The sequence below is a fragment of the Pseudoliparis swirei genome, chromosome 9, assembly GCF_029220125.1.
Source record: "Pseudoliparis swirei isolate HS2019 ecotype Mariana Trench chromosome 9, NWPU_hadal_v1, whole genome shotgun sequence".
In the NCBI taxonomy this organism is placed as follows: Eukaryota; Metazoa; Chordata; class Actinopteri; order Perciformes; family Liparidae; genus Pseudoliparis; species Pseudoliparis swirei.
Genome location: NC_079396.1, coordinates 6,423,034 through 6,447,249, shown reverse-complemented (window position 1 = coordinate 6,447,249; position 24,216 = coordinate 6,423,034). Strand labels below are relative to the sequence as shown.

Here is a 24,216-nt window from a genome sequence, read left to right as displayed (position 1 = left end):
ATCAGCATCACCACATGTACCATATACTTTACTAGTCTACTACTTTCTAGTGAGAACTTAATACACAATGTTTAATCTTCTCGTGTGTGTGTGTGTGTGTCTCCTTGTGCAGGCTCAGCAGCTACAGAAGAAAGATATACAGCTGAAGGCATTGGACAACTTCTACAAGGAGCAGCTGGCACAGCTGGAGAATAGGGTACGACATTACACACACACACACACACACACACACTCGCAGACACACAGAGACGCCTATAAATACTTCATTCGAGGCTTTTTACAGATTCCGAAAGTTGCACTGTACAGTACAAAAATAACTGTGACTTTAGAACTCTCCGTGGCCAGTTCATTCTGATAGGTTCAGTATTGCAGTTCTAGAGCTGTGGCTTCAGAACTCTGTGGTCAGTTCATTTAGATAGGTTCCAGGATTGCAGTTCCAAAGCTCTTGCCACTCAGAGTTCCAAAGTTGTGGCTTTAGAACTCTGTGGTGAGTTCATTTACATATATGGTTCCAGGATTGCAGTTCTAAAGCTGTGGCTCCGCTGCACAAGAGAGCAGATACTGTACACACCAAATCGGGAGGGGGGGTGGGGGGGGTCCAGTAAATTTGATTTCAATTCAATTCAGTTTATTTGGTATAGCCCATTCTCACACATTACAAATTTGTCTGAGTGCTTTACAATCTGTACATATAGACATCCCTGTCCCAGAACCTCACGTCGGAAAAAAGGGAATAAACCTTCAGGAGAGCAACAGAGGAGGATCCCTCTCCAGGATGGACAGGTGCAATAGATGCCATGTGTACAGAAGGACAGATTATGCGCCTTCCTCCCTTCCTCCATGGACCCGCTGCAGTTTGCTTATCGCCCAAACAGATCCACAGATGATGCTGTCTCCCAGGTACTGCACACCACACTCTCTCATCTGGACAGCCAGAAGGGGGGCTATGTGAGACTGCTGTTCATTGATTATAGTTCAGCTTTCAACACCATAGTCCCCTCCAGACTGGCCGGCAAGCTGATTGAGCTGGGACTGAACACCCCCCTGTGTGCTTGGATCCTGGACTTCCTGACCGCCAGGCCACAGGTGGTCAGGGTGGGCAGACACACCCCCAAATCCCTCACCCTGAACACAGGATCCCCCCAGGGTTGCGTCCTCAGCCCCCTACTGTACTCCCTGTACACACATGACTGTGTGGCCAGGTTCAGCTCCAACACCATCATCAAGTTTGCGGATGACACAGTGGTGGTGGGCCTGATCTCCGACAACGACGAGAAGGCCTACCTGGAGGAAGTTGCTGATCTGTCACTCTGGTGCCAGGACAACAGCCTCATCATGAATGTCACCAAAACTAAGGAGCTGATTGTGGACTTTAGGAGGGTACAACAACAGAGGACGTACTCACCACTGGGGATTAACGGGACTACTGTGGAGAGGGTGAGCGGGTATAAATACCTGGGAGTCCACATCACCGAGGATCTGACATGGTCAACGAACACAGACACTCTGGTGAGAAAGGCAAGGCAGCGCCTCTACCACCTCAGGCAGCTGAGGAAATTTAAAGTTTCCCAGAGGATCCTTCAGTCCTTCTACTCTGGAGCTGTAGAGGCGTCCTGACAGGAAGCATCACAGCCTGGTTTGGCAACTGCTCCGCTCAGGACAGGAAGGCTCTGCAGAGAGTAGTGCGTTCGGCTGAACGCACTATTGGAACTACACTCCCCACCCTGCAGGACTTGTACACCAGGAGGTGCAGAACCAGAGCCGGCAGGATCATGAAGGATCCTCACCACCCCAACAACAGACTGTTTCAGCTGCTGCGGTCAGGCAGGCGCCTCCGTAGTCACGCTGCAAGAACAGAGAGACTGAGACGGAGTTTCTTTCCTCAGGCCATCAGGACTGTGAACTCCGACCTCACCAGGACCCCCACATAGACCCACACAACTGCCCCTCTTAGGCACACACACACACACACACACAAACTTACTGTAAATATTGTGTTGTTTTTTATTGTAAATAGTGTGTACTTGTTGCCCTTGCACATTCCTGCTGAGCATTGCCACTTTCATTTCACTGCACACCCTGTGTGTGTATGTGACAAATAAAACATCTTGATCTTGATCTTGATTAGGGTTAAAACACATTCAATAAATATGACAGAGTGTATGAGTCGTTTGTAGTAGGCATGGACCACGATCCAGACCTCCATGATCCATCAATTCAATTCAGTTTATTTGTATAGCCCAATTTCACAAATTACAAATTTGTCTCGGAGTGCTTTACAATCTGTACACATAGACATCCCTGTCCCAGAACCTCACATCGGATCAGGAAAAACTCCCAAATAACCCTTCCGGGGGGAAAAAAGGGAAGAAACCTTCAGGAGAGCAACAGAGGAGGATCCCTCTCCAGGATCGACAGGTGCAATAGATACAGAAGGAATCATTAAACACAAATTAATACACAATGAATGAATATGACAGAGTGTATGAATAGTTGGTAATAGGCATATTCCACGATCGAGACCTCCATGATCCTTCAGGCAGATGGAGGTAGAGAGGAGTGGGCAGAGCATCAACAGGGCCATGGCATAGTTAGTAGTAGGCATATATCACAATCCAGACCTCAGTGATCCATCAGGCAGATGGAGGTAGAGGAGGAGTGGGCGGGGCATCAGCAGCGCCATGGCATCAGACCCAGCCAGGTCCAATGGACCCTATGAGACGTCAAGTCACAAAGACTCCGGAGAGAAAGCAGAGTTAATAATGTGCAATGGAGAGATGAAAATTCATCCATAAGTAAAGAAGAGGATACAGGTACTCAGTGTATCCTAAACGTCCCCCAGCAGCCTATAAGCCTATAGCAGCATATCAAGGGGCTGGACCAGGTGAACCTGATTCAGCCCTAACTATAAGCTCTGTCAAAGAGGAAAGTCTTGAGTCTACTCTTAACTGAGGTGACTGTGTCTGCCTCCCGGACTGATGGTGGAAACTGGTTCCATAAAAGAGGAGCTTGATAATTGAAGGATTGAAAAAGGGGACACTGATTTTAGCCAGCCTGAGCAGCTCCACGGAGCCCTGACAAGCCCTTTCATCCCCTTTCATCAGTCCCTCTGCCTGACATTTACCAGGCAGAAAAGGTGTGGAAGCCGTTGGTTGGTCCCAGCATTACCGGATGCCGCACAAGGCGGACCTTTCACTCGGGCCCTCCCCCCCCCCCACGTATAGTACTCGGATGCAGAAGGCCTTCACTGGTCGTTCTGTGGGAAATCCAAGTATTATGTAGTGTTTACCGTGGCAAATTGAAATCTGTCCCGGCAAGGGAGCGCCATCGATGATGTGTCACGGTTGCCCCCTGTCCCCTCTTTCCCCCCCTTCTTACTCGATCACTCGCTCAGCTTTTTATTCTCTTTTTAATTACATAATTTGTTTATTCCTGATTGCGGCTGGAAACTTGACCGAACGAAAACCTCAAACCGAGTTTTGGGAAATTGTGTGCGTATGTGCGTGTCAGCGTAGGTTATGGGTAGCGCGTGCCATAAGCTACCATAAGCGGATAGAGTTCTTGGTAGTCACTGACTCGAGCAATAGGCTTTATTTTCTGTTTAGTTAAATCGGAAGTTTGGACTTTGTGAAACTAGACGACCAGAACGAAGACTATCTCCAGTTTTTTTTTTTTTTAAATGTCTGTCCTCTGTCCCGCTTGTCTTCCTTCCTTCCTTCTTTCCATCACCATTATGTGGCTGTCTGCATTTGGGCTTAGGTTGTTTGTAGACGGACCTCTATATGTGGGTATGTGTTTGTGTTGTGCGATGTGTGTTTTGCATGCACACTGTATATTCAGATGCATGTGTACTGTATATGAAAATGGGGGGGGATGTTATGCGTCTTATCTGGAGGCTCGGCGTGCTCGCAGATGCCACCAGAAGCCACTTAAGGCCTTGGGTTTAGTCTGTTTGCCTGCTCCAAGTGTTCTCACTGCTCGAGGTTTAGTTTCCTCAAACTGCTCAAAATGCTGAACCGAGATGAGTCATAGTCAAACTGAGCGAGGCTTACTGTATGTTATCGTTGTCTCACCCTTTGCATTAACATATGCGCTGGTTAGGGATATAACAAAGAGATCAAACTTGTGACACATTTGTAGATTTTTTGGTATATTGCTGAACTCAAACGGAGAAACGCTCGTTTCTTAATAATTCACAGAGGACTCTGGTTTAAATTTCACAGTGAACTGGAAATACTTTAACGCTTCACTTCTCAGAGACCTATACCCACACAGTCTGCTTCGTTATGATAAGGTATCGACTTTTAAAATGAAATCGTGATGAAATCCAATATATAGAGATATCGTAATACACAATAACATTATGGAAACAAACACACACCACTACAAATTGTTCAGAAAATATGATCAAACCTCAGCTAAATCAAAGTACTTTTAAGCTTATAACATATGCGGTTTACAGATCGAAATATTTTTTTCTCCATAACTTCAGTTGACATTTGTTTATATTGCTCCAAAGTTCTTCATTAAAAGAGGAAATACTTGGCACAAGTATTTCATTCCCACACGAGCAGACAAGAATATATTTTCCATGGGGTAATTTAATACCTATATATATATATATCGCAGAAATAAAAAAGTTCTTATTTTCCAATAAGGCGCAGTCTAATACCTGAGAAACAAGCAGTCTAGAACTACAGAACTGGATAGTTACCTTCGCATTGAAAATGCGGAAGGTTATGTTTTGATCGCCGTGTATTTATTTATTTATTTATTTGTATGCGTGTTACTCGCATAACACAAAAAGTATTAAACCGAATCGCATGAAATTTGGTGGGATGATTGGTTATTATCCGGGGACCATTTGATTAGATTTTGGGATCAATCGGGTCAAAGGTATGCGCTCTACCGAGTGCCCATTCTAGTTAACTTATGTAAAGATGGTTAGACCCTATTATTTGATTATAAATAAAAATGTAGAGAAATCGATTCGTGAAATACAGAATATTGTCGGCAATGTTCAGTTCCAGTACAGTTCATTAACACTGTTACAGTGACTTCAACCATTAACTCTAACGCATTCTATACCCTCATCCTGTCCTTGAAGGGAGCATTAGGATATTGTCAAGTACTGCTTTTCTGTTTCCTTTTGAGAAAACATAAATATAGACCACGATGCCCGATTCATTTCAGTTATTCTCATCTAACTGTCATGACAATCCAGACGTTCATCTCCAAGTTCATGTTCGTCTTTCCACTGTAAATACAGCAAAAAGCAGCCATAACATGCATATGATGTGGGCGCATGTCTTTTAGCTGATTTCTGACGTGTCTTAAACTATCTGCCTAATATCTTCTTTCTCTATCCCTCGCTGTCTGGCTTGCTCTCTCACAGTAAATGTAGTTTTAAAGCTGGTGTAAATGGAGCGTACAGAAGGAGATAATAATCCTCCTCCAAGTCTCAACAGGTTGCTTGACACGCTGTCAGCATGGACCCTCGCGTAGTGCACCAGAAACATCTACCCGTCACACACACAGGCACATAAACATATTCTAACGTATACACACACACTATATCAACAAACCACATCCTGTGACAATTGAGCCAGGTTGGCACTCTAATCAGAACTCAAGTATGTGTATATATATATATATATATATATGTATATATATACATACACGTATACATTTTTAATACCGTTTTGAAAACTCCACTTTTTTGCTGTGTTGCACTTTCTTATGGAAATGAGTACAGCCGGCGCCCTACAGAGACCGAGTCCAAATTTAACGCTTTCATCCTGTGAAAAGCTATCTGCTCAATATGCTGCAGCGATGGCTTTGAATCTGCTTATTAGTTTAGCTTGTTAGCAATATTTCCACTCAGGCTGCACCCATCTGGAGATGAAGATATGAGTTCCGTAATACGTGAACATTACTAAACATTGCGGAGCTGTGGCTTCCGTTCAAGTTCCCTCATTATTTTCGCCGTGGCAACACACAAACCAAGTGCTAGTGTTCATTCCCCAACAGTGGTAAACAGTCAGTGAGATCATTTAATTAAACCTAATTGAAGAAAGAAATGTATAAAGAAAAAAATACATTCAGACTTTTGTTGATCTCCGTGGGGAAATTCTTCTCTACCCATCCTTAGTTATGAAGGAGTAGTGGGCTGCAGTAAACTGGGGGTTCAGTGTCTTGCTCAAGGACACTTCGACATGCAGCTATGGGGAGAGTGGGGATCGAACCGGGTACCTTGTGGTTTACGGGACGACCACTCAAATACATACTTTGAACTAAAGTCAAACTTACAATGTCCGAATAGCACAGGACATTTTTTCCGACTCAGACTTTTTCCAAAGGCAAAAACATCTGGCAAGTATAAAAGCGGGGCCTATTGACCCAAGTCGTCCAGAGAGTCCAGAGAGTCCTCATTCCGACTATTAGTCGTCTGTTAACATCCGATGGAACCCTCCAGCACACTCACAGAGGCGTAAGTCGTAAGTCAGAACAATTAGTTGACCAGGTGTTACATCAGCGACTTCTGTGACCCCCTCAATGGCTGCAGTGCTTGAGAAGAATCGGACACACACACACACACACACACACCGAAAAAACAATGCTCAAACAGATGCAAGTATACTTTTATTTAGGGCATTTAGTAAATCACTCGCAGACTGTAGCTTACACATTTTACGTACACACACACACACACACACACACACACACACACACATACTGTACATACATGGGTCCACAGGTTCAGTGAATACCGCTGCCACTTTCAGGTCAAACCAAAAGGTTATATGAGGTGGGAGTGTGTGTGGGTTAAAAGCGACTGCTCCTTTTACAGTTGGATCAAAGAGCAGTGTGTGTGTGTGTGTGTGTGTGTGTGTGTCTCCTGAACTTTAGCTCACAAGGTTCATCTTCCAGTTCAGTATTGGCATTAATAACGTGGCATCCTTTTAACCACCTGACAACAGTAACACTCAATCTACCTACCGTAACCTCATTATATCCAGGCTCGCCGTCAACTGCAATGCACCGGACTTAAGACAAATGTAATCCCATAGTTGTAGGGTAGTTGTAAACATGTGCAGACCACTGGGGCGACTGGCTGCAATCATCATCATTAATGGGATCTCTGTGGGGCTATTGGGGGCTGATGGCTGTCGTACAGCTGTTGCCACCGTTTCACGTCTAATAAGCTTGTTGAGCGTTTGGTTCCCGGCTCATCGCAATTCTAGGAACACTTTACGAGTCTCTACGGACACATAATAAATACCAAATACCACTGTTGTTAACAAAATAATGGTAATAACGGTGGTTTCTCCGTAACAGCATCATTACTCTTTATTTTTTATTTTTTACTCTCATGCCATGCACTTGGGTTTTTCTGCTCTCAGGCACAGAGAGAGTGAGAAAACGACTACAGGGTGGAGAATGAGTGAACATAATGGACAAGGAGGGAATGGGGAAGTGGCAATTAGAGTCTGCAGGTGGCCTAATAGTTGAAGTCAAAGCCCCTGGAACCGAGAGGCTCAGGTTTCGCTGCAGCAAATGCTGTCAATCAGCGGGTCCATGTTGTGTTGAATGTTGTTGATTCGGTCCTGAAGCGAGGTGCTTCGGCCCTTATCTAATCGCACAGCATCGATAAGCCTCGCCGCAGCGCGGCAAGGAAGGAACCTGACCTGCAGCATCATTAAAATAATATCCAGTTCCCTTTTTAGTCATTTTCCCTGTGCTCTGAGCTGCAGATCTCCAAAAGATTATTCATATTTTCCAGCTTATTTTGCCCCTTATCTTTTTTATATGGTGATGAAAACAAGATTCCGCTAATAACTGTGTTCCTCAAGTTTGTATTTCTAGATGAAATTGTTTTCCTTAATGCTGAATTAATGTTTACATATTTTCATTAAACCAATGTAGATCACTTGTATTATACTATATATATATATATGTATATTTATACTTATTTATTACTTCAAAACATAACTTCTATGCAAAATAATAATTCCTGGTTACTAGAAGGAATCCACACCTGCCTGCAAATCAGAATGATGAATTTTCAAAGGCCATTGTTTAAGTGCAGTTATGGGTTGGGGAATTGAAATATTTGAAAGGTATCAGGAAATGAAAGGTGGCAGTTAGAACTCAACGAATTAATTAAGCTACCAATATTTTGTCCGATGTGTCTTTAATTTTTTGGGGGATTTTAAATGACTGAGCCTGGAGTGTGGAGGCAATCCTGGGCTCAGAAAGCCGAAAAGAATATGAACCTGTTCATCCGTAAAATGATGCCGTTTACAGCATGTTACCAGCAAACAATATGTGTTCCCTTCTATTTCGCCGTCATTCAACATCCATTATCTATTTCTTTACGGCTTTCTCTTTTGATGGATATGATGCGTCTATTGTGTGAGCATTTCATTTAGATTAATGACTGTCATCCATTTTTCATCGACATCCGAGTGAATGTTTTGTTGCCGGAGTACGAATTGATCGCGCATTCGATCTGGTTCAATACGAGCGCCACAAACTACATCATCGATTCCCTTTCTCCCGTTTATTGTGTTATGATATGAGATATCACCGCGACAGGACGACGTGATGAATTACCGATACAGGTGTTGTGAATAGCTACAGATGTGCGCAAGGGTCACTTGAGTGACAGCTCCTCTGGCATCATTGTAAAACCTGTGCCGGCGCGACACAAGCGGGGAAATTACGCCACTCCTTAGCCATTCTTTTCACCGGGAGCTCTGACAGGTCTAATAAGTGGTCGAGCAGGCAGATGTATTGATATGCAAATGTGTGATTACGGGCATGTCTATGTTCATTTATCTGAAGCGCTAATGAGGGTACGCTCGGGCGCAGTCGCGAAAAAGTCTTTCGGCCTTCCTTCCCTAACGCCGAGAAAGAGAGGTACGGTATGGTACATCACGCGCAGTCACGCATAGGCTGGAAATCAGCTATTTTGTTTATTTTATTTAAACACCGACCAATAGATGCATTTATATCGGCATCAAATTCCGGTCACTGAATCCATGCAGCCGTCTGAAGGCAGCAGGACAGATCCGTCGGATGAAATCTGCTGCCTCTTGATTGGAGATCAGGCGGGCGCAGTGCCATGGCGCTCTGCCGTCTTCTGTGTTTACCTCGGCTAAGTCACATGCAAATGACACCAGGCTGCTGCACAAACCGCACACACCTCCACGCGTAGGATGCAGGTCTCGTCTCGACGCTGTATCCCGGCTCGTTTGTGCAGGAGACTTCCTCTCGGCCAAACTTATCGAATGCACCTTCACAACTCTTTATATATATACTTTATTAATCCCCAAGGGGAAATTAGTTCTCTGCATTTAACCCATCCTTAGTTATTAAGGAGCAGTGGGCTGCAGTGATGCGCCCGGGAAGCAACTGGGGGTTCAGTGCCTTGCTCAAGGACACTTCGACTTGCAACTAATGGGGAGAGCGGGGATCGAACCGACAACCTTGGGGTTGCAGGATGACCTTCTTACCCCACTGAGTTACAGCCGCCCCTATAATAATCTTGGCGCTTTCGTGTGTTATTCTTGAAATTTCCTTTAGATCCATTCTATGAAACAATGTAAACCTTTTCAAGGGGAATGCAGCAGAGTTAATTAAGGCTGCATCAGAGTCCAATCGATCGTGATCATCGGCATCGCCAATTAATTATTTGACCCTAATTATTTGTTTTCCAAAATAACCCCACGCCCTCTGCCTCTGGCTGCCACTATATGACGGCGTGCGTTCACGTCGTGCCAGCCGGCATCATCCAGACGGCCGCGTGATTTCCCCCCCCGGAGAAGCCGACTCTTCGATGCCGAGCTGTCGCCGTCACGCGCGCTACCTGCTCGTGATCTTTATTCACCCAACCCTCGTTGCACTCTGCGCCCACGTGAACCAAAACAGCCCGTGCTCTTTGATACGCCCACGCTCGAGACTTGCCTCTTTGTACACTTGCGTGATTAAAATGTAAATGTTCATTTTATTTATTTATTTTTTCTTTTCTTTCTTTCATATTTCTGACGTCTTTGTTCTCATTTAACAAGTGCAACCCTTGTTAGTTGTGCGCACTTCCAGCATTGGGACCTAATGGTGCCTTCATCCGTCTGAATACATTTCACGCAGGAAGTCGTGACGTTTTTTTCCAAATCAAAGTCACAAGCCATGTTTGTGGTTCAACGTCGGCGTTGGCATAGAGTACGACGATGCAAGTTACACCTCATTTAGAAATTGTGGCACGACCAGCAATACCAGGAATACCGTGCACATATGTCACAGGCAGGACTCCTTTCGTACATTGCATACCTTTTTGACATGGTAATTGCACACAGATCCAACCCTACGTACTCAAACACCAATTTCTCTCAATTCAATTTTCCATTCAAAAGGCTTTACTGGCATGGACGTTGCAACGACACTATTGCCAAAGCACCAAGACATAGCAACACACAACATATACAATTCATATGGGTGATAATAATAATATGACAGTGGGACACAATAAAAATATTACTGCAGTGACTACATATTCTTTTTTCTTTTGGTTACCAAGATTTCTTCTTTCAGCCTTTTTCGATTGCCATTTGGTGATCAGATCAGGATCTGTCTCTGCTTCTTACCTCTCACAGAAAAGAGATATTCTGCCAATTCATAATCTCCATTTAGGGCAAGATAACATTCTTATTTACTTTGACTTTCAGTTCCATTTTTTCCAATGTTCCAAATATGTCTCTTTGCTTTGCTTTATAATTGTGTTTACTCTAACTGGTATTTGGAAAGCAGTGTTGGTGTGAGACTGGTCCGGGTTTTGCTGTGTAGGAGAAGTCTCAGCATCAACTTTTCTGGGTTCAGCTCTTGGCTTTGGAATGGAGGGCGTCTTCTCTCTCTCTTTCTCTCTCTCTCTCTCTATTTGTTTGCCTTTTACCGTCATGCCTTCTGCTGCTTCTCTTTTTCTTTTTTTCTCTTACGTCCCTTCTGGCTTGTTCCTTCTTCTCCTCTTCAGTCATTCTTCCCTCCCCAGCTGGTACAGTTTGCTGGTTAAATATTTGGGATTGGGGTGGGTGGGTACTGGGTGCTGGAAGGCCTAAGCTGGGAGGATCAACAGAGGAAGGGCTGCAGTTGTTGCGGATTAGCTGCTTGTTTTATCATAATACCACTGCCTGTCTGCTTGCTTGGCATTTGGGGCTCACCCTGCAAAGCTGCAAAAGTCATAAATCACGATTCCTTTAAAAAATGTATCAGTAATGCACCTCATTACTGCCGAGCCTTAGTTTCGCTCGAAGCGGCTGGAATCGCAAAGCTTTCCTATGGATGAAATTACAACCCAACACAACTTTTCCTTCAGACTGTAAATTTCGGTATTCAATGAATGTCGGTGAATTCTGGGTTGCAGTGTATGAACTCTCAAAAGAGGTTTATCCTTTAAGGTCCAGAAGGCACGCAATGGAAAAGACATTGGAGATACGGAGGCCCATTGAGAGGAAACGAGTTCAGGAAAGAAGGGGTGTTTGATTGGAAAGGAGTCACAGATGTGTAGCCTTCAAAAGGGATTGTGATTCAGTGGTTAGTATGTTTATGTATCTTCACAGACCAGGATTAAGTGGGAAAATTCCACTCTTTATGTCTCTCTCCTCAACTATGAAGCTACCGTCAGCAGCCGCTTAGCCTAGCTTAGCCTAGCTTAAGTAGGGAAACAGCCAGGCTCTCCAAAATGTAAAAAAATGTTTTGCCAACTTGCACATCTGGAGGTCTAATATCTCTTTTGTTTAAACTCATACAGGTGCCAACATTTTTTTTTTAAATTCACAGAAATTCCTCATAAATTGAATCCAAAAAGCAATCGCTCAACATATATTATTGTATTCCTCTCTATCCTTTATTTCGAATAAAGGATGCAATTTTCTTAGCCAGTTCTAATTTCTATAGCTGACAGCGTGCACAAACCTTTCTAAAACAAATTATCTCACTCAAACAAATATTCAACAAGACAAGTTGTTCCTCCACGGCTTACTTTGGACTTGCAGGTGTTGCAAATTGCACGCTTTATGTCTCCTTCACTCGCGCCGAAGAAGTTCCACTCAACCGATAAAACACACAACCTGCATGTGCAGCTGTGCTACTCCCATTGTGTGTGTTTGTGTGTTGTACAGTCGGAAATGATGCTCTGCTAATTCTTTTTGTCGATGTCCTCCTGTGTTCCTTTAGAATTTGGAGAGATATGAGCAGAGCAAGGACGAATTCCACCGAGCTGCCTCCAAGACGGAAGAAAGCGTGAGGTGAGAGAAACACGCACCCTCCCATTCAAAAACTAATTTGCTGTTACAAAAGTAAGCAGATATTATTCCCTGGAGCCTCACACACGCACGTACATGAGCAGACTAATAAGCAGCGATGGATAGTGATCTGCTTCTTTTTTCCCCCCCTCATTTTTAACCAGTTGCATGCATACTCCCTCTGGAGCACACCTGCCTAATGTGCTAACTGTTTTAATTGGCTGCTTTATAATTAAGCCGAATTTAACAATACCCTATTTGCACATCCTCGCTTCTCACCGTGGACTTGCAATGAGCCACAGTCGTGGGGAGAGACGGCTAATTATTGCGGCTGTCGTTTGTAAAACACCCAGGACCTGACTTGCTGTCCACACGCGTGCCATCAGGAGTCACACCAGTATTTATGTGCGTCTTCCTGCCCTCAACCCTGACGCCAAGTTTTAGCCAGTTGCCACACGTCTTGTTTGTGAAGTTTATCGTATTTTAATATTTAAATTTCAAATGATTCATTGAAGTGAGAACTTTTTCTTTTTACGACAATTTGGATTTTGTTCACATACTTCACGTAGCAATCATTCGATTGAATGGTAATAAGAGCGTTGTACTCAAGTGCAACTGAGCAACAGTTAAAAAAAATTATTTAAAGAAAAAACAACAAGATCTTATGCGAAGACAAAGGCCCCAGGTGAGCCAAACTTATGTGGAAGCGAACAGCAGAAACCATTCCAGAAACTTCTCTGTTTGGCTTTGTGTCACATCCACCACCCAAAGCATTTAAATTCAATTTAATTCAGTTTATTTGATATAGCCCAATATCACAAATTACGAATTTGCCTCAGAGGGCTTTACAATCTGTACACATAGACATCCCTGTCCCAGGACCAACAACTAATCGATAAAATCGATAAAAAAACAATTATTAGAATAGTTGGCAACGAATTTAATTATCGATTAGTTGTGTCGCACGATTATTGCGCCACTCAATAAGTCGCGGAGATGTTTGAGTATAAAACCAAAATTTGAGCGCGGAGGGGAGGTAGAGGAAAGACCATAATGCTGCGTTGTGAAAGCCAATCAGAGCTGAGACGCTCCGGCCGTCATCACTGATGTCATGAGGTTGGTGAATCAAACGTTTGTGGGATGTCCTTAACAATTATAAAGCAGAACTAGTGGTTAGTTCTTCCGTGGTGGATGAAGGAAATGAAATGATAACCGTTTCCACAGAGCAAAGCAACGGAGATAAGCCCCGCCCCCTCAGGTGCAAATGAACCGCAAAGCGAGTGAAGCGTTGTCAATTCTGTTTTTGAATAAAGGGCTGGAAATGTATGTTTAAAAAAAAAAAGTGATTCAGCGATTAATCGAAAAAATATTCGGCAGATTAATCGATGATTAAAAAATGGTTAGTTGCAGCCCTACAATGAATGTCATGTGTACAGAATGAACTGCGTTACAGCGTTACATAAACACATTCAATGAATATGAGTGTATGAATAGTTGGTACTTGGCATGGACCACGATCCATCTGTCTGGGTTGGAACTCCGGTTGAGCCATTTTGCATCCAATTTACCATAATTCCTGAAAAAAGCAACCAGATACTTGTACTCCCTCATTTTCCTCACCAAATGGTTCAGATAATCTGCCGTAAACAGTTGGCTTTTGTGCAACCCGTCTTTTCATCTGACAGTTTGCGTTTCTTGGCTCGTCGGGGCTTCTTTGTTGCGATTTTCGCCGTGTTCCCAGATCGGTGCAAATTCTTTGGTGGGTACACTTTATTTTTCTCACATTTTCGGCCAACTGAAACGGGGGGCCAAAACTGAAATGTACGTTGTGTATGAAAATTTAAATCTCTGGATCAGTTGAGCAAATGAGAAGGACACTTGTTGCCTCTGTAGTCTGTCACTCTCTCATGAATTAACCCTGATTGCTCCATTTAAGAAGACTTGATGCCATCTGTCGAGGACTCTGAGTGTACCGGGCTAGAGTGTACCGGGCTAGAGTGTACTGGGCTAGAGTGTACTGGGCTAGAGTGTACCGGGCTAGAGTGTACTGGGCTAGAGTGTACTGGGCTAGAGTGTACCGGGCTAGAGTGTACTGGGCTAGAGTGTACTGGGCTAGAGTGTACTGGGCTAGAGTGTACCGGGCTAGAGTGTACCGGGCTAGAGTGTACCGGGTTAGAGTGTACTGGGCTAGAGTGTACCGGGCTAGAGTGTACTGGGCTAGAGTGTACCGGGCTAGAGTGTACTGGGCTAGAGTGTACCGGGCTAGAGTGTACTGGGCTAGAGTGTACTGGGCTAGAGTGTACCGGGCTAGAGTGTACCGGGTTAGAGTGGACCGGCTGCTCCATGTAGTAACAACCGGGTTGCAATGAATGAGGAAGAGTCTGAGTTTGAAACGCAGCTCCTTCTGGTTTAAAAGAAGATTGTTTATTCAATTCTACCTAGATGACACCTATACTCCGCAGAATAGAGGATCACACCGAAGCCCTGTACTTCAGTTTTTAGCCCCCCCCCCTCCCCACACACACACACACACACACACACACACACACACACACACACACACACACACACACACAGACATGCACAACTCTTTGTTAATACATAATAATCTGGAGTGACTGAAGGTCGTTATCAGCAGTTTAGAAATATAACACTCCCATTGCAGTGCGATTATTTATTTTTTCAGCGTTGCCTCCATGTTTTTGATCTGTGCCGATGCTGAAGACCAGGTGATCTTACCTCTGGCGAATACTGTACAGTAATATCGCTGATCCTCTTCTCAGAGAGGGTGTGGGTGTTGTGTGTGGGTGTGTGTGGGGGAGGAGGGTACTCTAAACCCGCAAGCGTTTTATCAGAGAAGATGCAACGATCCAAGCTTCCTGTCTGGCGCGATCTTCATTGAAAATTATACACTGCTTTTGCCGGCTTTGGAGCCGGGATTAGGCTCCGTTTCATTCTGTAATCTCGTCTAACCCCAACCTCCGGGGGAATTCAGGAGTGTCACTTAAATGAGTGGAGGAAGATCTGAGGATACAAGCACGTCTGTGTGTGTATGGTGTTAAACTATACAAAATAAACGCGTGGGACGTGGACCTGCATACTTCCGTGACTACAACATGGTTCTCTCCAATAGAACGGAGACGTTGTTAAACGACAGCTCAAAACATTAACAACTTTAATTAACCATTAAGAAAAGGCAGAATAAAAGCGTTCATTATCAGACTTTCTACCAAAAAGGGGGAGATGATACACGTCCTGTCCAACTCTTTTGGTGTGTGTTTGTCACTTTTTAAATATGAGATCTGAAGGTCTTAGAAAGAAGTCACTAATTAGCAGTGCATTAAAATGAACCCATCATGTGACATGATACACTGTAAAACCTGATGAGTAAAGTCAACTCAAATCGTTGAAGGAAACCGATTGCCTTGAACCGTTTAAGTTAAATAACTCAAATCCTTTTCGTGAAAATAATTGCTTAAATGGAGTATTCCTAACTCAAATATTTATTGTGAGGTATACTTAAATAAATAAGTGACTAGTACTAACTCCATTGTTTGAATTGAACTTAAACCATATTCATTATTGAAATTTATTTGTAACGTTTGTATGAACTCATTAAAATAATGTAAAAGCAAATGTATGATTTATGTCTGTCTTACTTAAATAGCTTGTGTTACAACAACTCAAAATGGTATAGCAGCTACTCAATTCATTGAAGGAAACCGATTGCCTTGAACCTTTAAAGTTGCATAAACTCAATTCAAATACTCTGTTAGATACAATACATTTATTTGAACAAATATGATTCTTTGACCACAACATTACACATTGTGCCATTATTAAACATTATGAAATTTAAAAAAATGCAATCATTACAAAAAATACAATCTTTACAAAAAATGAAATCACTGAACAAATACATTTTGCTCACAACAAACTGAAACGTTGAAACGTTTAAAAAAAAACATATTATCATTTATTTATAATTATTTTCTCTTAATTCCTGTCTCCTCTCCATTCCTGTCTCCTATCCATGCCCCTCTATTAACACAATGTTGGGCTTGCTTAACCCTTGAGTTGCCTTCGGGTCATTTTGACCCGATTCAATATTTAAGAACTATCTTAACTTAACTAACTATGCTACCTAATTTAACTAGGTGCGCTCTTTCATTTCCTCTGGAACAGGATGGGACATAACTAATCTCAGCAGCCAACAACAAGCAATTTTAAACCATGACTGCTGGAAGTATTGGTGCAGGACGTCCCCTGTTTACACCAGATGATTTTTTAAGGCCTGCAACTTAGGTTTGAGCTGCTTTCTTGTATCGTCTAGATTTAATAGGACAACCTGAATAAAGTCAAAAAAGCCACTCAGCTGCGCCGCATAGCTCAAATTGAGAGCATAAACCAAGCTGAACAACACCACCAGTGCATCAGTCCAAGATCTGAGAGTCATAACCTGATCCTCCAGGATGACTGAGACATGGAGAGGTTGAAAGGGAATCCCTGCAGCCGTGTCCTCTTCAGCCACCACGGCCAACAGCGCCACTGCACCCTCCTGGAATGCTTCGAATTCCTCCTCCTGAAAAAGGGAGTACACATGAGGTCCAGAACATGTGTGTACCAAACACATCAACTAAGATAGACTAATTAATAAGATATAAACCTGAGCTGATACTCCTGGGAAACATATGAAATTAGTGTTCTTCAAGTATTCACAGGTGTAGCATAAAACAGTTAACAATGGTATGGTAGAGGGAAGACACTTGATTGCAGAGGTGGGACAAAGTCATCAAGTCTAAGTCTCAAGTCTTTTCATTCAAATCTCAAGTCATGTCCAGGGAGAATGAGAGATTAACGTTACCTTGCAACTGATGAGTCTTCTTTGAGGTACAGTGGCAGCTCTGCCAGTGCTGCTGTTCTAGTTGCACTGATGTCATTCTTGTCCTTTTACACAGAGAAAGGTTTTTAACCGAAATATTGAATATATGATTTTTACAATTTTATTTCATTGATTTTGATGCAACATTTAATTGTATTTAATTGACCTTATAATTTGATAGCCGTTTCATCAATTCAGTCATTATTATTGTAGTTACTTCCAACCTTCAGTCAACATTAATAGCACCCTTACCTGCTCCTCATATGCCATCAGCAGATCTGCCATCTTCTCACCAAAAGCTCCAGTCTTCCTCTCTTTGTAGAGTTTGAGCAGCTTTGCAGTGTTTTTATCGAGCGCAGCGAAGAAGGAATATTGAAGGCTTTGATTTGTGATCCTATGGAATTCGCCATAGAGCTGTACCAAACACAAAAGCAAAAAGAGACATCCCATAATGAGCCTAAAATTACAAAATGTTGGACAACAGTTACAATTCCTAAGCATATCTGTAAAGGGCAAGCAGGTTGCAATGAAGCTGTTATTTTTCAAAGTTTCCCAGAGTAAGATTCAAGTAATGTATTTTTTACATAAATCATGAGCTGTTTCCCTGATGAAATTATCCTGAGGACAATGTCACAATACATTTTTTAAAATCAAATCAAGCAATAATCAATGTTGGTTGTTTGTGTATAAAACATGTCACCTTTGTTTTTTGTGTAGTGTCCCATTATGTTTTACTTACTTGAGCTTCAGAGAAGAGGGCAGGCCATCTATCTTTCAATTCTGCGATGGGAGGAGCTAAGGTCACAATCTCTTCACGGCGGAGTGGAAAGGTGCGCTGCATGTGCTGATGGACGAGAACCATGTCTCTGTCAGCTGGCATCTTCTTGAATTCCATCAGGATCTCCATCCTTCTGGTCTCCAGTGTGTCCTTGTTCTCACCACAGGGATAGTTAGGGAGGAACTGGATTTCCCCTCTTCTGGGTCGTTTAATGCTGGCCCGGGATGGTGTCCCCTCCGGGTTGCTGCGGCTGCGCTTTCCTGCATTCACAGAGTGCATTCATTTAATCTAAAACCGGAATGAAATGTTTAGGCGTGAGGATCAGTTTGCTTGACACTTTGAAGAATACTGACCAGTCTGTTGTGTGGTAGCTTCTTGGACTTTCTCCTATACATCTGCTTTTATCAGCAACTCCTGCAGAGATGAGAGAATGGGCACATACATACATGTATGCTGTAAAGACTCAATAAGGTACTCCACAGGCTTAACAAGTGGAAACTTGTTTTCATAATATGACTTCCTCTTCTTAGCAGTTGACAATGGAGCATCAGATGTAATTGATTTGTGCAAAACGTTACTCTCTGAGACTGCTTGGACAATATCACTTACAACTGTGGCAGTTAAAGGGCAGTTATGTTTTTTCAGTACTTTCGTAACAGCTTCTTCGACAAGAGGTTTTGATAGTGCAAACAACTCATCAACATGCTCAATGAGTTCCTGTGCTGCCCTCTCCGATACAAGGAGAATAGTTTGCAGTTTCAAAAAGAAGGCTGCCAAATTATGTTCCAATTGGTCAGCTAAACCATCAGTGCTGCTACCAGCCACTGGGTTGGAATAGATATTGTCTTCATCTGAAAGAGCTGCATCTTGGACAAGTTCAATATCCTGGGAATCATTTGGCACTACAACAGACACATCGTAATCAGAGTTATTCTGATATTCTCTGCATTTGTGAGAATTATAACCTGCAGTCCCTGAATGGACATGGAACAGTTTGCTTCATTTTTAATGTCCCTTAGATGAAGAAACATATCCCTGCTTGAAATCACACAGAGGGCAATGAAATGCCAAATTGTCTGCCACACCATGTGAGTCACTGCCTGGCCCTGCTATCCTTCTCTCAGTAAAATTGTGTCTGTGTACTCTTGACATGTGTATCTTGAGTGAATTAAAACTGCTAAAAGTGCACATGCAGTTGTAATACAAACATGGTAAGGGAGAAACATTAGAATACTGTCCATGTTGGAGTCTGTAATGTCTCAGTAAGCAGACTTTGATGGGACTAGAAATAGCACATATCTTACATTTCCACATGACTTTGGTCCATGAGCTCAGCCACACCTGAAATGAAAATGATCTGTTCAATTTATTAAAGTTAGGCTTAAAAGAAAGAAAAAGTGTAGCTAAAATAAGGCAGTAACATTCATTTGATATAGTTGTGTATTAGCTGTATTAGCTGTATAAGCAACAAATATATTGAATGGCTTAAATTAAATCAATCGTTTGATATCATTTTCAGATTAAAAATCTAAATCCCATTGTCCTTACGGCGCAACTGATGAAAATTGCATGTGAATGAAACACACTGAATTATCTCACCACGTGGAGCCCAGCACAATCATGCTAACGTTAACAATGTTAAGCGTATTCGGTTACGTTAACTTAAGATAACTCAAAAAAATCATGTGCAGACGTCAAAAACCCTAACTGGTGAAAAGATACTTGTTTCGTAGGCAACCTAAACGTTCAGAGAAAGGGCACGCTTTCCTCACAGTAATGTCGACGTTTACGTTAGCTTTCAAATATCTTGCTCGCAAGCTAATAAAAGAGAACATCATTAGAACATCACTACTTACTGGTATAAGGACAGCAAACACCACGGAAAGTTTCTCTCTTCTCTTTCTTGAATTTCTCTCTTCTCTCTTCACTTTCTTAACTGAGCTGCTGAGCTGGGTCAGTTACACCTGGCTAGTTCGACTTCACACAAACAACAGCATGTGAGTGCGCTGCAGTGTTGCCAGATCCGCGGTTTTCCCGCGGAATTGGGCAACTTTTGAAGTGTTGCCGCGGGTTGAATTTTGTTCCGCTGGTTCGGGTAGACCTATTTTGCATGTAAATTACATGAATATCTTGAAATAAAAATCCATATTTTTCATGAAATAATGTATTTATACTCAAATCCTACAAAACTGACTCCAGATCAGCACGTACACACATGGACATGGACTTTAAAAGCAGTGTATATGGTTTGGCACGGGCATATTTTGAGTTCTGATATTGGGCTGGTTTTGGGCTGTTTTTTTTGTCACAGACCTGGCAACCCTGGTGCGCTGCGTCAATGTTAAATAGATCGCTTGTCTAGATCCCCAAAACGCAGAGTATGGAGTCATTCATCCTGATTTTGCAAACCTGTATCACAAAAATGTAGGGTTGTAAACTGCGTTAATGTTAGAAAGTTGGCTGACTGACGCCTTGCAAATCACATCAACCATTATGGCGTGTTACAATAACGATGTTATCGGATAGTACAGTGTCTATTTCTCGGTAACTTTTGAAAAATCTAAGCGAGAAAACGCCAAAAAATTTAAATTTACATACAGAAAAGACAGACCCACTGTCTTACGACCTCTCTCCCCTTAGCATCGATGCAGCCTCAGGGCACCCTTTTCCTTTTTGGGAAATGATGGGGTCTGGCTCCCTTGTTCGCGGTATATAATTGCGCGCGTTGTGAGCAGCTCTCCAGTGGCACACTCTGGATTGCCACAGTCCTGATCGGATCTGGTATATCACCACATCAACTCCCCATTTCTTGTACCATTATGGTGTCTTATCAACTCGGGTGTGGTTACCATCGCCGTTCTGTATCTTCTGTATTGACATGTTGAAATTGATGATGTTATCACACCGATCAGATGCACGATCATTTCGATCTGATCACGTACCCGATCACCACAAGACGATCACCATCAGTGCATATGCATCATATTTCGATTATCTATTTATTCGATATTGTTAACTAAATATGCATTTTACTAAAACATAAATAAAGCAACTCACAGATAAAACATTAATTTATTTAGAGAAACATTTAGGACTTTTACTTTTTTAATTATTAAATTGATTGAATGATAATTGATTTATACATGATTGGATTTGAAATGCATATCTGAAACATCTGACTTTTACATTTCTGGACTTTTCTTTTTTAACATTAATCTACAAACATTACTTAACTTTTCATACAGTACATAAGTAATAAAATTTTTATATCAAATGTAATAAATTTATGTCAAAAATCATAATATTCATATTTTTAATGATCTATAAATGTATTTTTTTAATTGTTCTTCTATATGTTTTATTTATGTATTTATTTATGATTTTAATGATAATTTTTTGGTTCTTTCCGCTAACTTTCGAAATTCTCTTTGCGCTTTTATTTCCTTCCGATGTTGTGTCCAAATCCTTCCTTCCTTGTATGTGCTTTGCATTGTCGGATTGTCAGTTTACCGTGGCGACGGTGCTCAGACGGCTGAGTTGACCCAGATTTTTACGGGACGCCAACTCGGGGGAGGGGCGGCGGTATCGTGAGTGAGTTATCGACTACGACGTCGATAGGTTTTGCTTATTATCGGGTATTTTTCGATTTCGAATCTTTTTTTTTTTTTAAATCTTAGATGGGATAATAAATAATACATGAATAAGATATTTAATATACAATTTATTATTTTTGATTAAACAGTTGTTTAATTGTAATTTGTATAATACAAGATGAAGATTACAAAATATAAATATAATAACTTAAAAATAAATATAATATATTTTTTTGGCTTTTTCCTTCTTAAGTTTTTTTTTTTAACATAATAACTCTAATTAAGTTGTAGTTTAGTTGTGCTGTGTAATGGTGGTCACAATTAGTGGTCCCACAACTTTCCACACAATGGCACTTTCTGCACAACTTTTCCACACTGGCAAGCTCTGCCCTTTTTGGATGTTTGTTGGACAGAGTATCTATGTGTGCTGTGGAGGTTCTCTGGTGTCTAAGGGTCATCTCTTAGGTGGGTTGGGGCTGTGGTCATCTCCCTAAAGTTGGAAAAAGCATATGTATTTAATTTATTACATGTATATTGTAATATATTACATCATTAAACTGATATAATTTACACATCTGTTGTAACTTATGTTTATGCTACCTGCCTCTTGTTATGCTGCTTTATGCCATACCTATATTATTGTTTTTTCAACACCAATTTAAGAAGTAACATCAACGCCGTATTAGATATTCACAACGTCAGACAAAAAATTATGTCAGAACAAGAAAAACGCTAGAAAAGTCAAAACAAGACAGAACTAACAGCCAGAAAGCGAGAATACTAATACAGCCTAAGCCACCACTACCTAAACCAACTGGACTCCACTATAACTGTACTGCATACAACACCGGCTGCATAGATGAATATATTTCATGACATTTTGCTTTCATGTACTGCTATAGAGAATATATTAGTCACCTAGAGAAGAGGAGCCCTAACATTTCTCCGTGTGGCTTCCTCATGGATGCTGCCTGTGCTTGCTGTGTTGCTGCTGCTTGACTTTGGGTTGTCTATGGGATTGATAGGGGTTGCTTGATGTTGCTTATGATGGCTCCAAAAGAATAACAGTAAACACGTGTAAATGTTACCTTGGTTCCGGTGTCTCCAACTCGCACTCAGTCGGTAGGGGAGCACCGAGGTTGAAGACAGGTTTGTAGTGTTGTATTAGCGTTGTTGCTACTAGCAGCATAGCAGTGTTTAAGCTGCTGTCAAATATGCACAGTGTTATTGAGATTCAACAAATGCTGTCTCGCTTTGCAAATGCATGTGCTTCATCAAGTTTACCCCCTTTAAGTTGGCGACTTACCCCTTTACACAAGATTGATTTTTGCACTACACTCAATTTTGAAAGTGCACCAGACATTTGATTTGACGCGCTTCGTCCTGCCATGACGCTCTGTCCAGTCACAACAACACAATCACAACAATGATAACAATTAACGCATCCAAGGCAATCAGGGGTCTCAACCGGGGATGAGTCATACGAATACCGATAGCACCGATAGCAGCTAGCATGTCAGCGGCAACGGTAAACGGATACCCGCCAAATCAGGTACCGGTATTGACTTAGTACCGTTTTCTCGTACCATCCTAGTGGTGAGGATCTCGTGAGGACCTCTCTCTCTCACCCCCGCGCCCTCCCTGTGTCTCTCTGCGTTGCGCGCCTCTTTTCATACCCCCCCCCCTCACACACAGGCCAGCCTTCTGCTTCGGGTTTTCGTCTCCTTCTTCTCTTTCTCTGAGTTCGTCGTTAGCAAACCAGTCATTCATGGCATTATCTAGCTAACTAGTGGGCTAGGTAACAAGTTTGTGTTGAACAACAAAATATTTCACAAAAAAAAAAAAAAAAAATTTAATGGTCTACGCATGCGCGTTTGATGAAAAAAATTTACTACTGTGTGTCTTTTTTAGCAAAAATGCAACCATTTGGGTCGCAGTCTGAACCCTGAGCCTGAAGCTGCTCTTTGCCACACATCTGCGCCGGCTCCCTCAGCAACTGGAAATTGTGAACAAAGATGGCGGACCAAACTCCGCTGACAGCCGTGTTTTGTATGTAAATGTACATTTTTGCGTTTTCTTGCTTAGATTTTTCAAAAGTTACCGAGAAATAGACACTGTACTATCCTATAACACCGTTATTGTAACCAGTAATAATGTTTGATATGATTTGCGAGGCGAACACGTTTTCAGACACAGCCACTGTATGTAATGTCAATTTAGATCAAATGAGTTAATACAACACATTGGAATTGATACACATAACTTGAAAGTCTACCAGAAGTTGATCAAACTCCAAATGACTGAGTCATTATGGCTGCAGTTCAATTATGAGTTCATGTTCGTGTATCACTCAAGTAGCTACAACTTTTTATGCCATTTAAGTTGGGGTAGCTTACTTCTTTTATTAAGATGAGCTGGTAGGTTTTACAGTGTATGTCGTGGCCAATTCCCACTTCCTGGTGATTGCGTCGATGAAAATGAGCACTTGGAACACGTCGCTCACCACAACTTAAAACTTGGAGCCAAAAGCGGGGGGGGGGGGCTTTGGCTGCAGGCACTCCAGGGTTTGAGGGGACGAGTGTGTCACAGTGCAGTGTGTGTGCAGAGAGAGCGAGAGAGAGAGAGAGAGAGAGACTCAATAACTCTCCTTTCAATCTTTCCCCT

General features: G+C 42.2%; 1 protein-coding gene across 4 annotated transcripts in view; it reads left to right on the top strand.

The window, feature by feature from the left end:
• Window positions 1-24,216, top strand: part of chchd6a (coiled-coil-helix-coiled-coil-helix domain containing 6a) — an 84,256-nt gene that overhangs the window by 27,985 nt on the left and 32,055 nt on the right. For all 4 annotated transcript variants that reach the window (XR_008832796.1, XR_008832797.1, XM_056422679.1 and 1 more), the window contains 2 exons: window positions 113-196; window positions 12,232-12,302. Coding sequence is in view for 2 of the 4 variants with exons in the window: in XM_056422679.1 (XP_056278654.1) it covers window positions 113-196; window positions 12,232-12,302 (155 nt within the window). In the remaining 2 variants the exon portion in view is untranslated. The remainder of the gene's footprint in view (window positions 1-112; window positions 197-12,231; window positions 12,303-24,216) is intronic.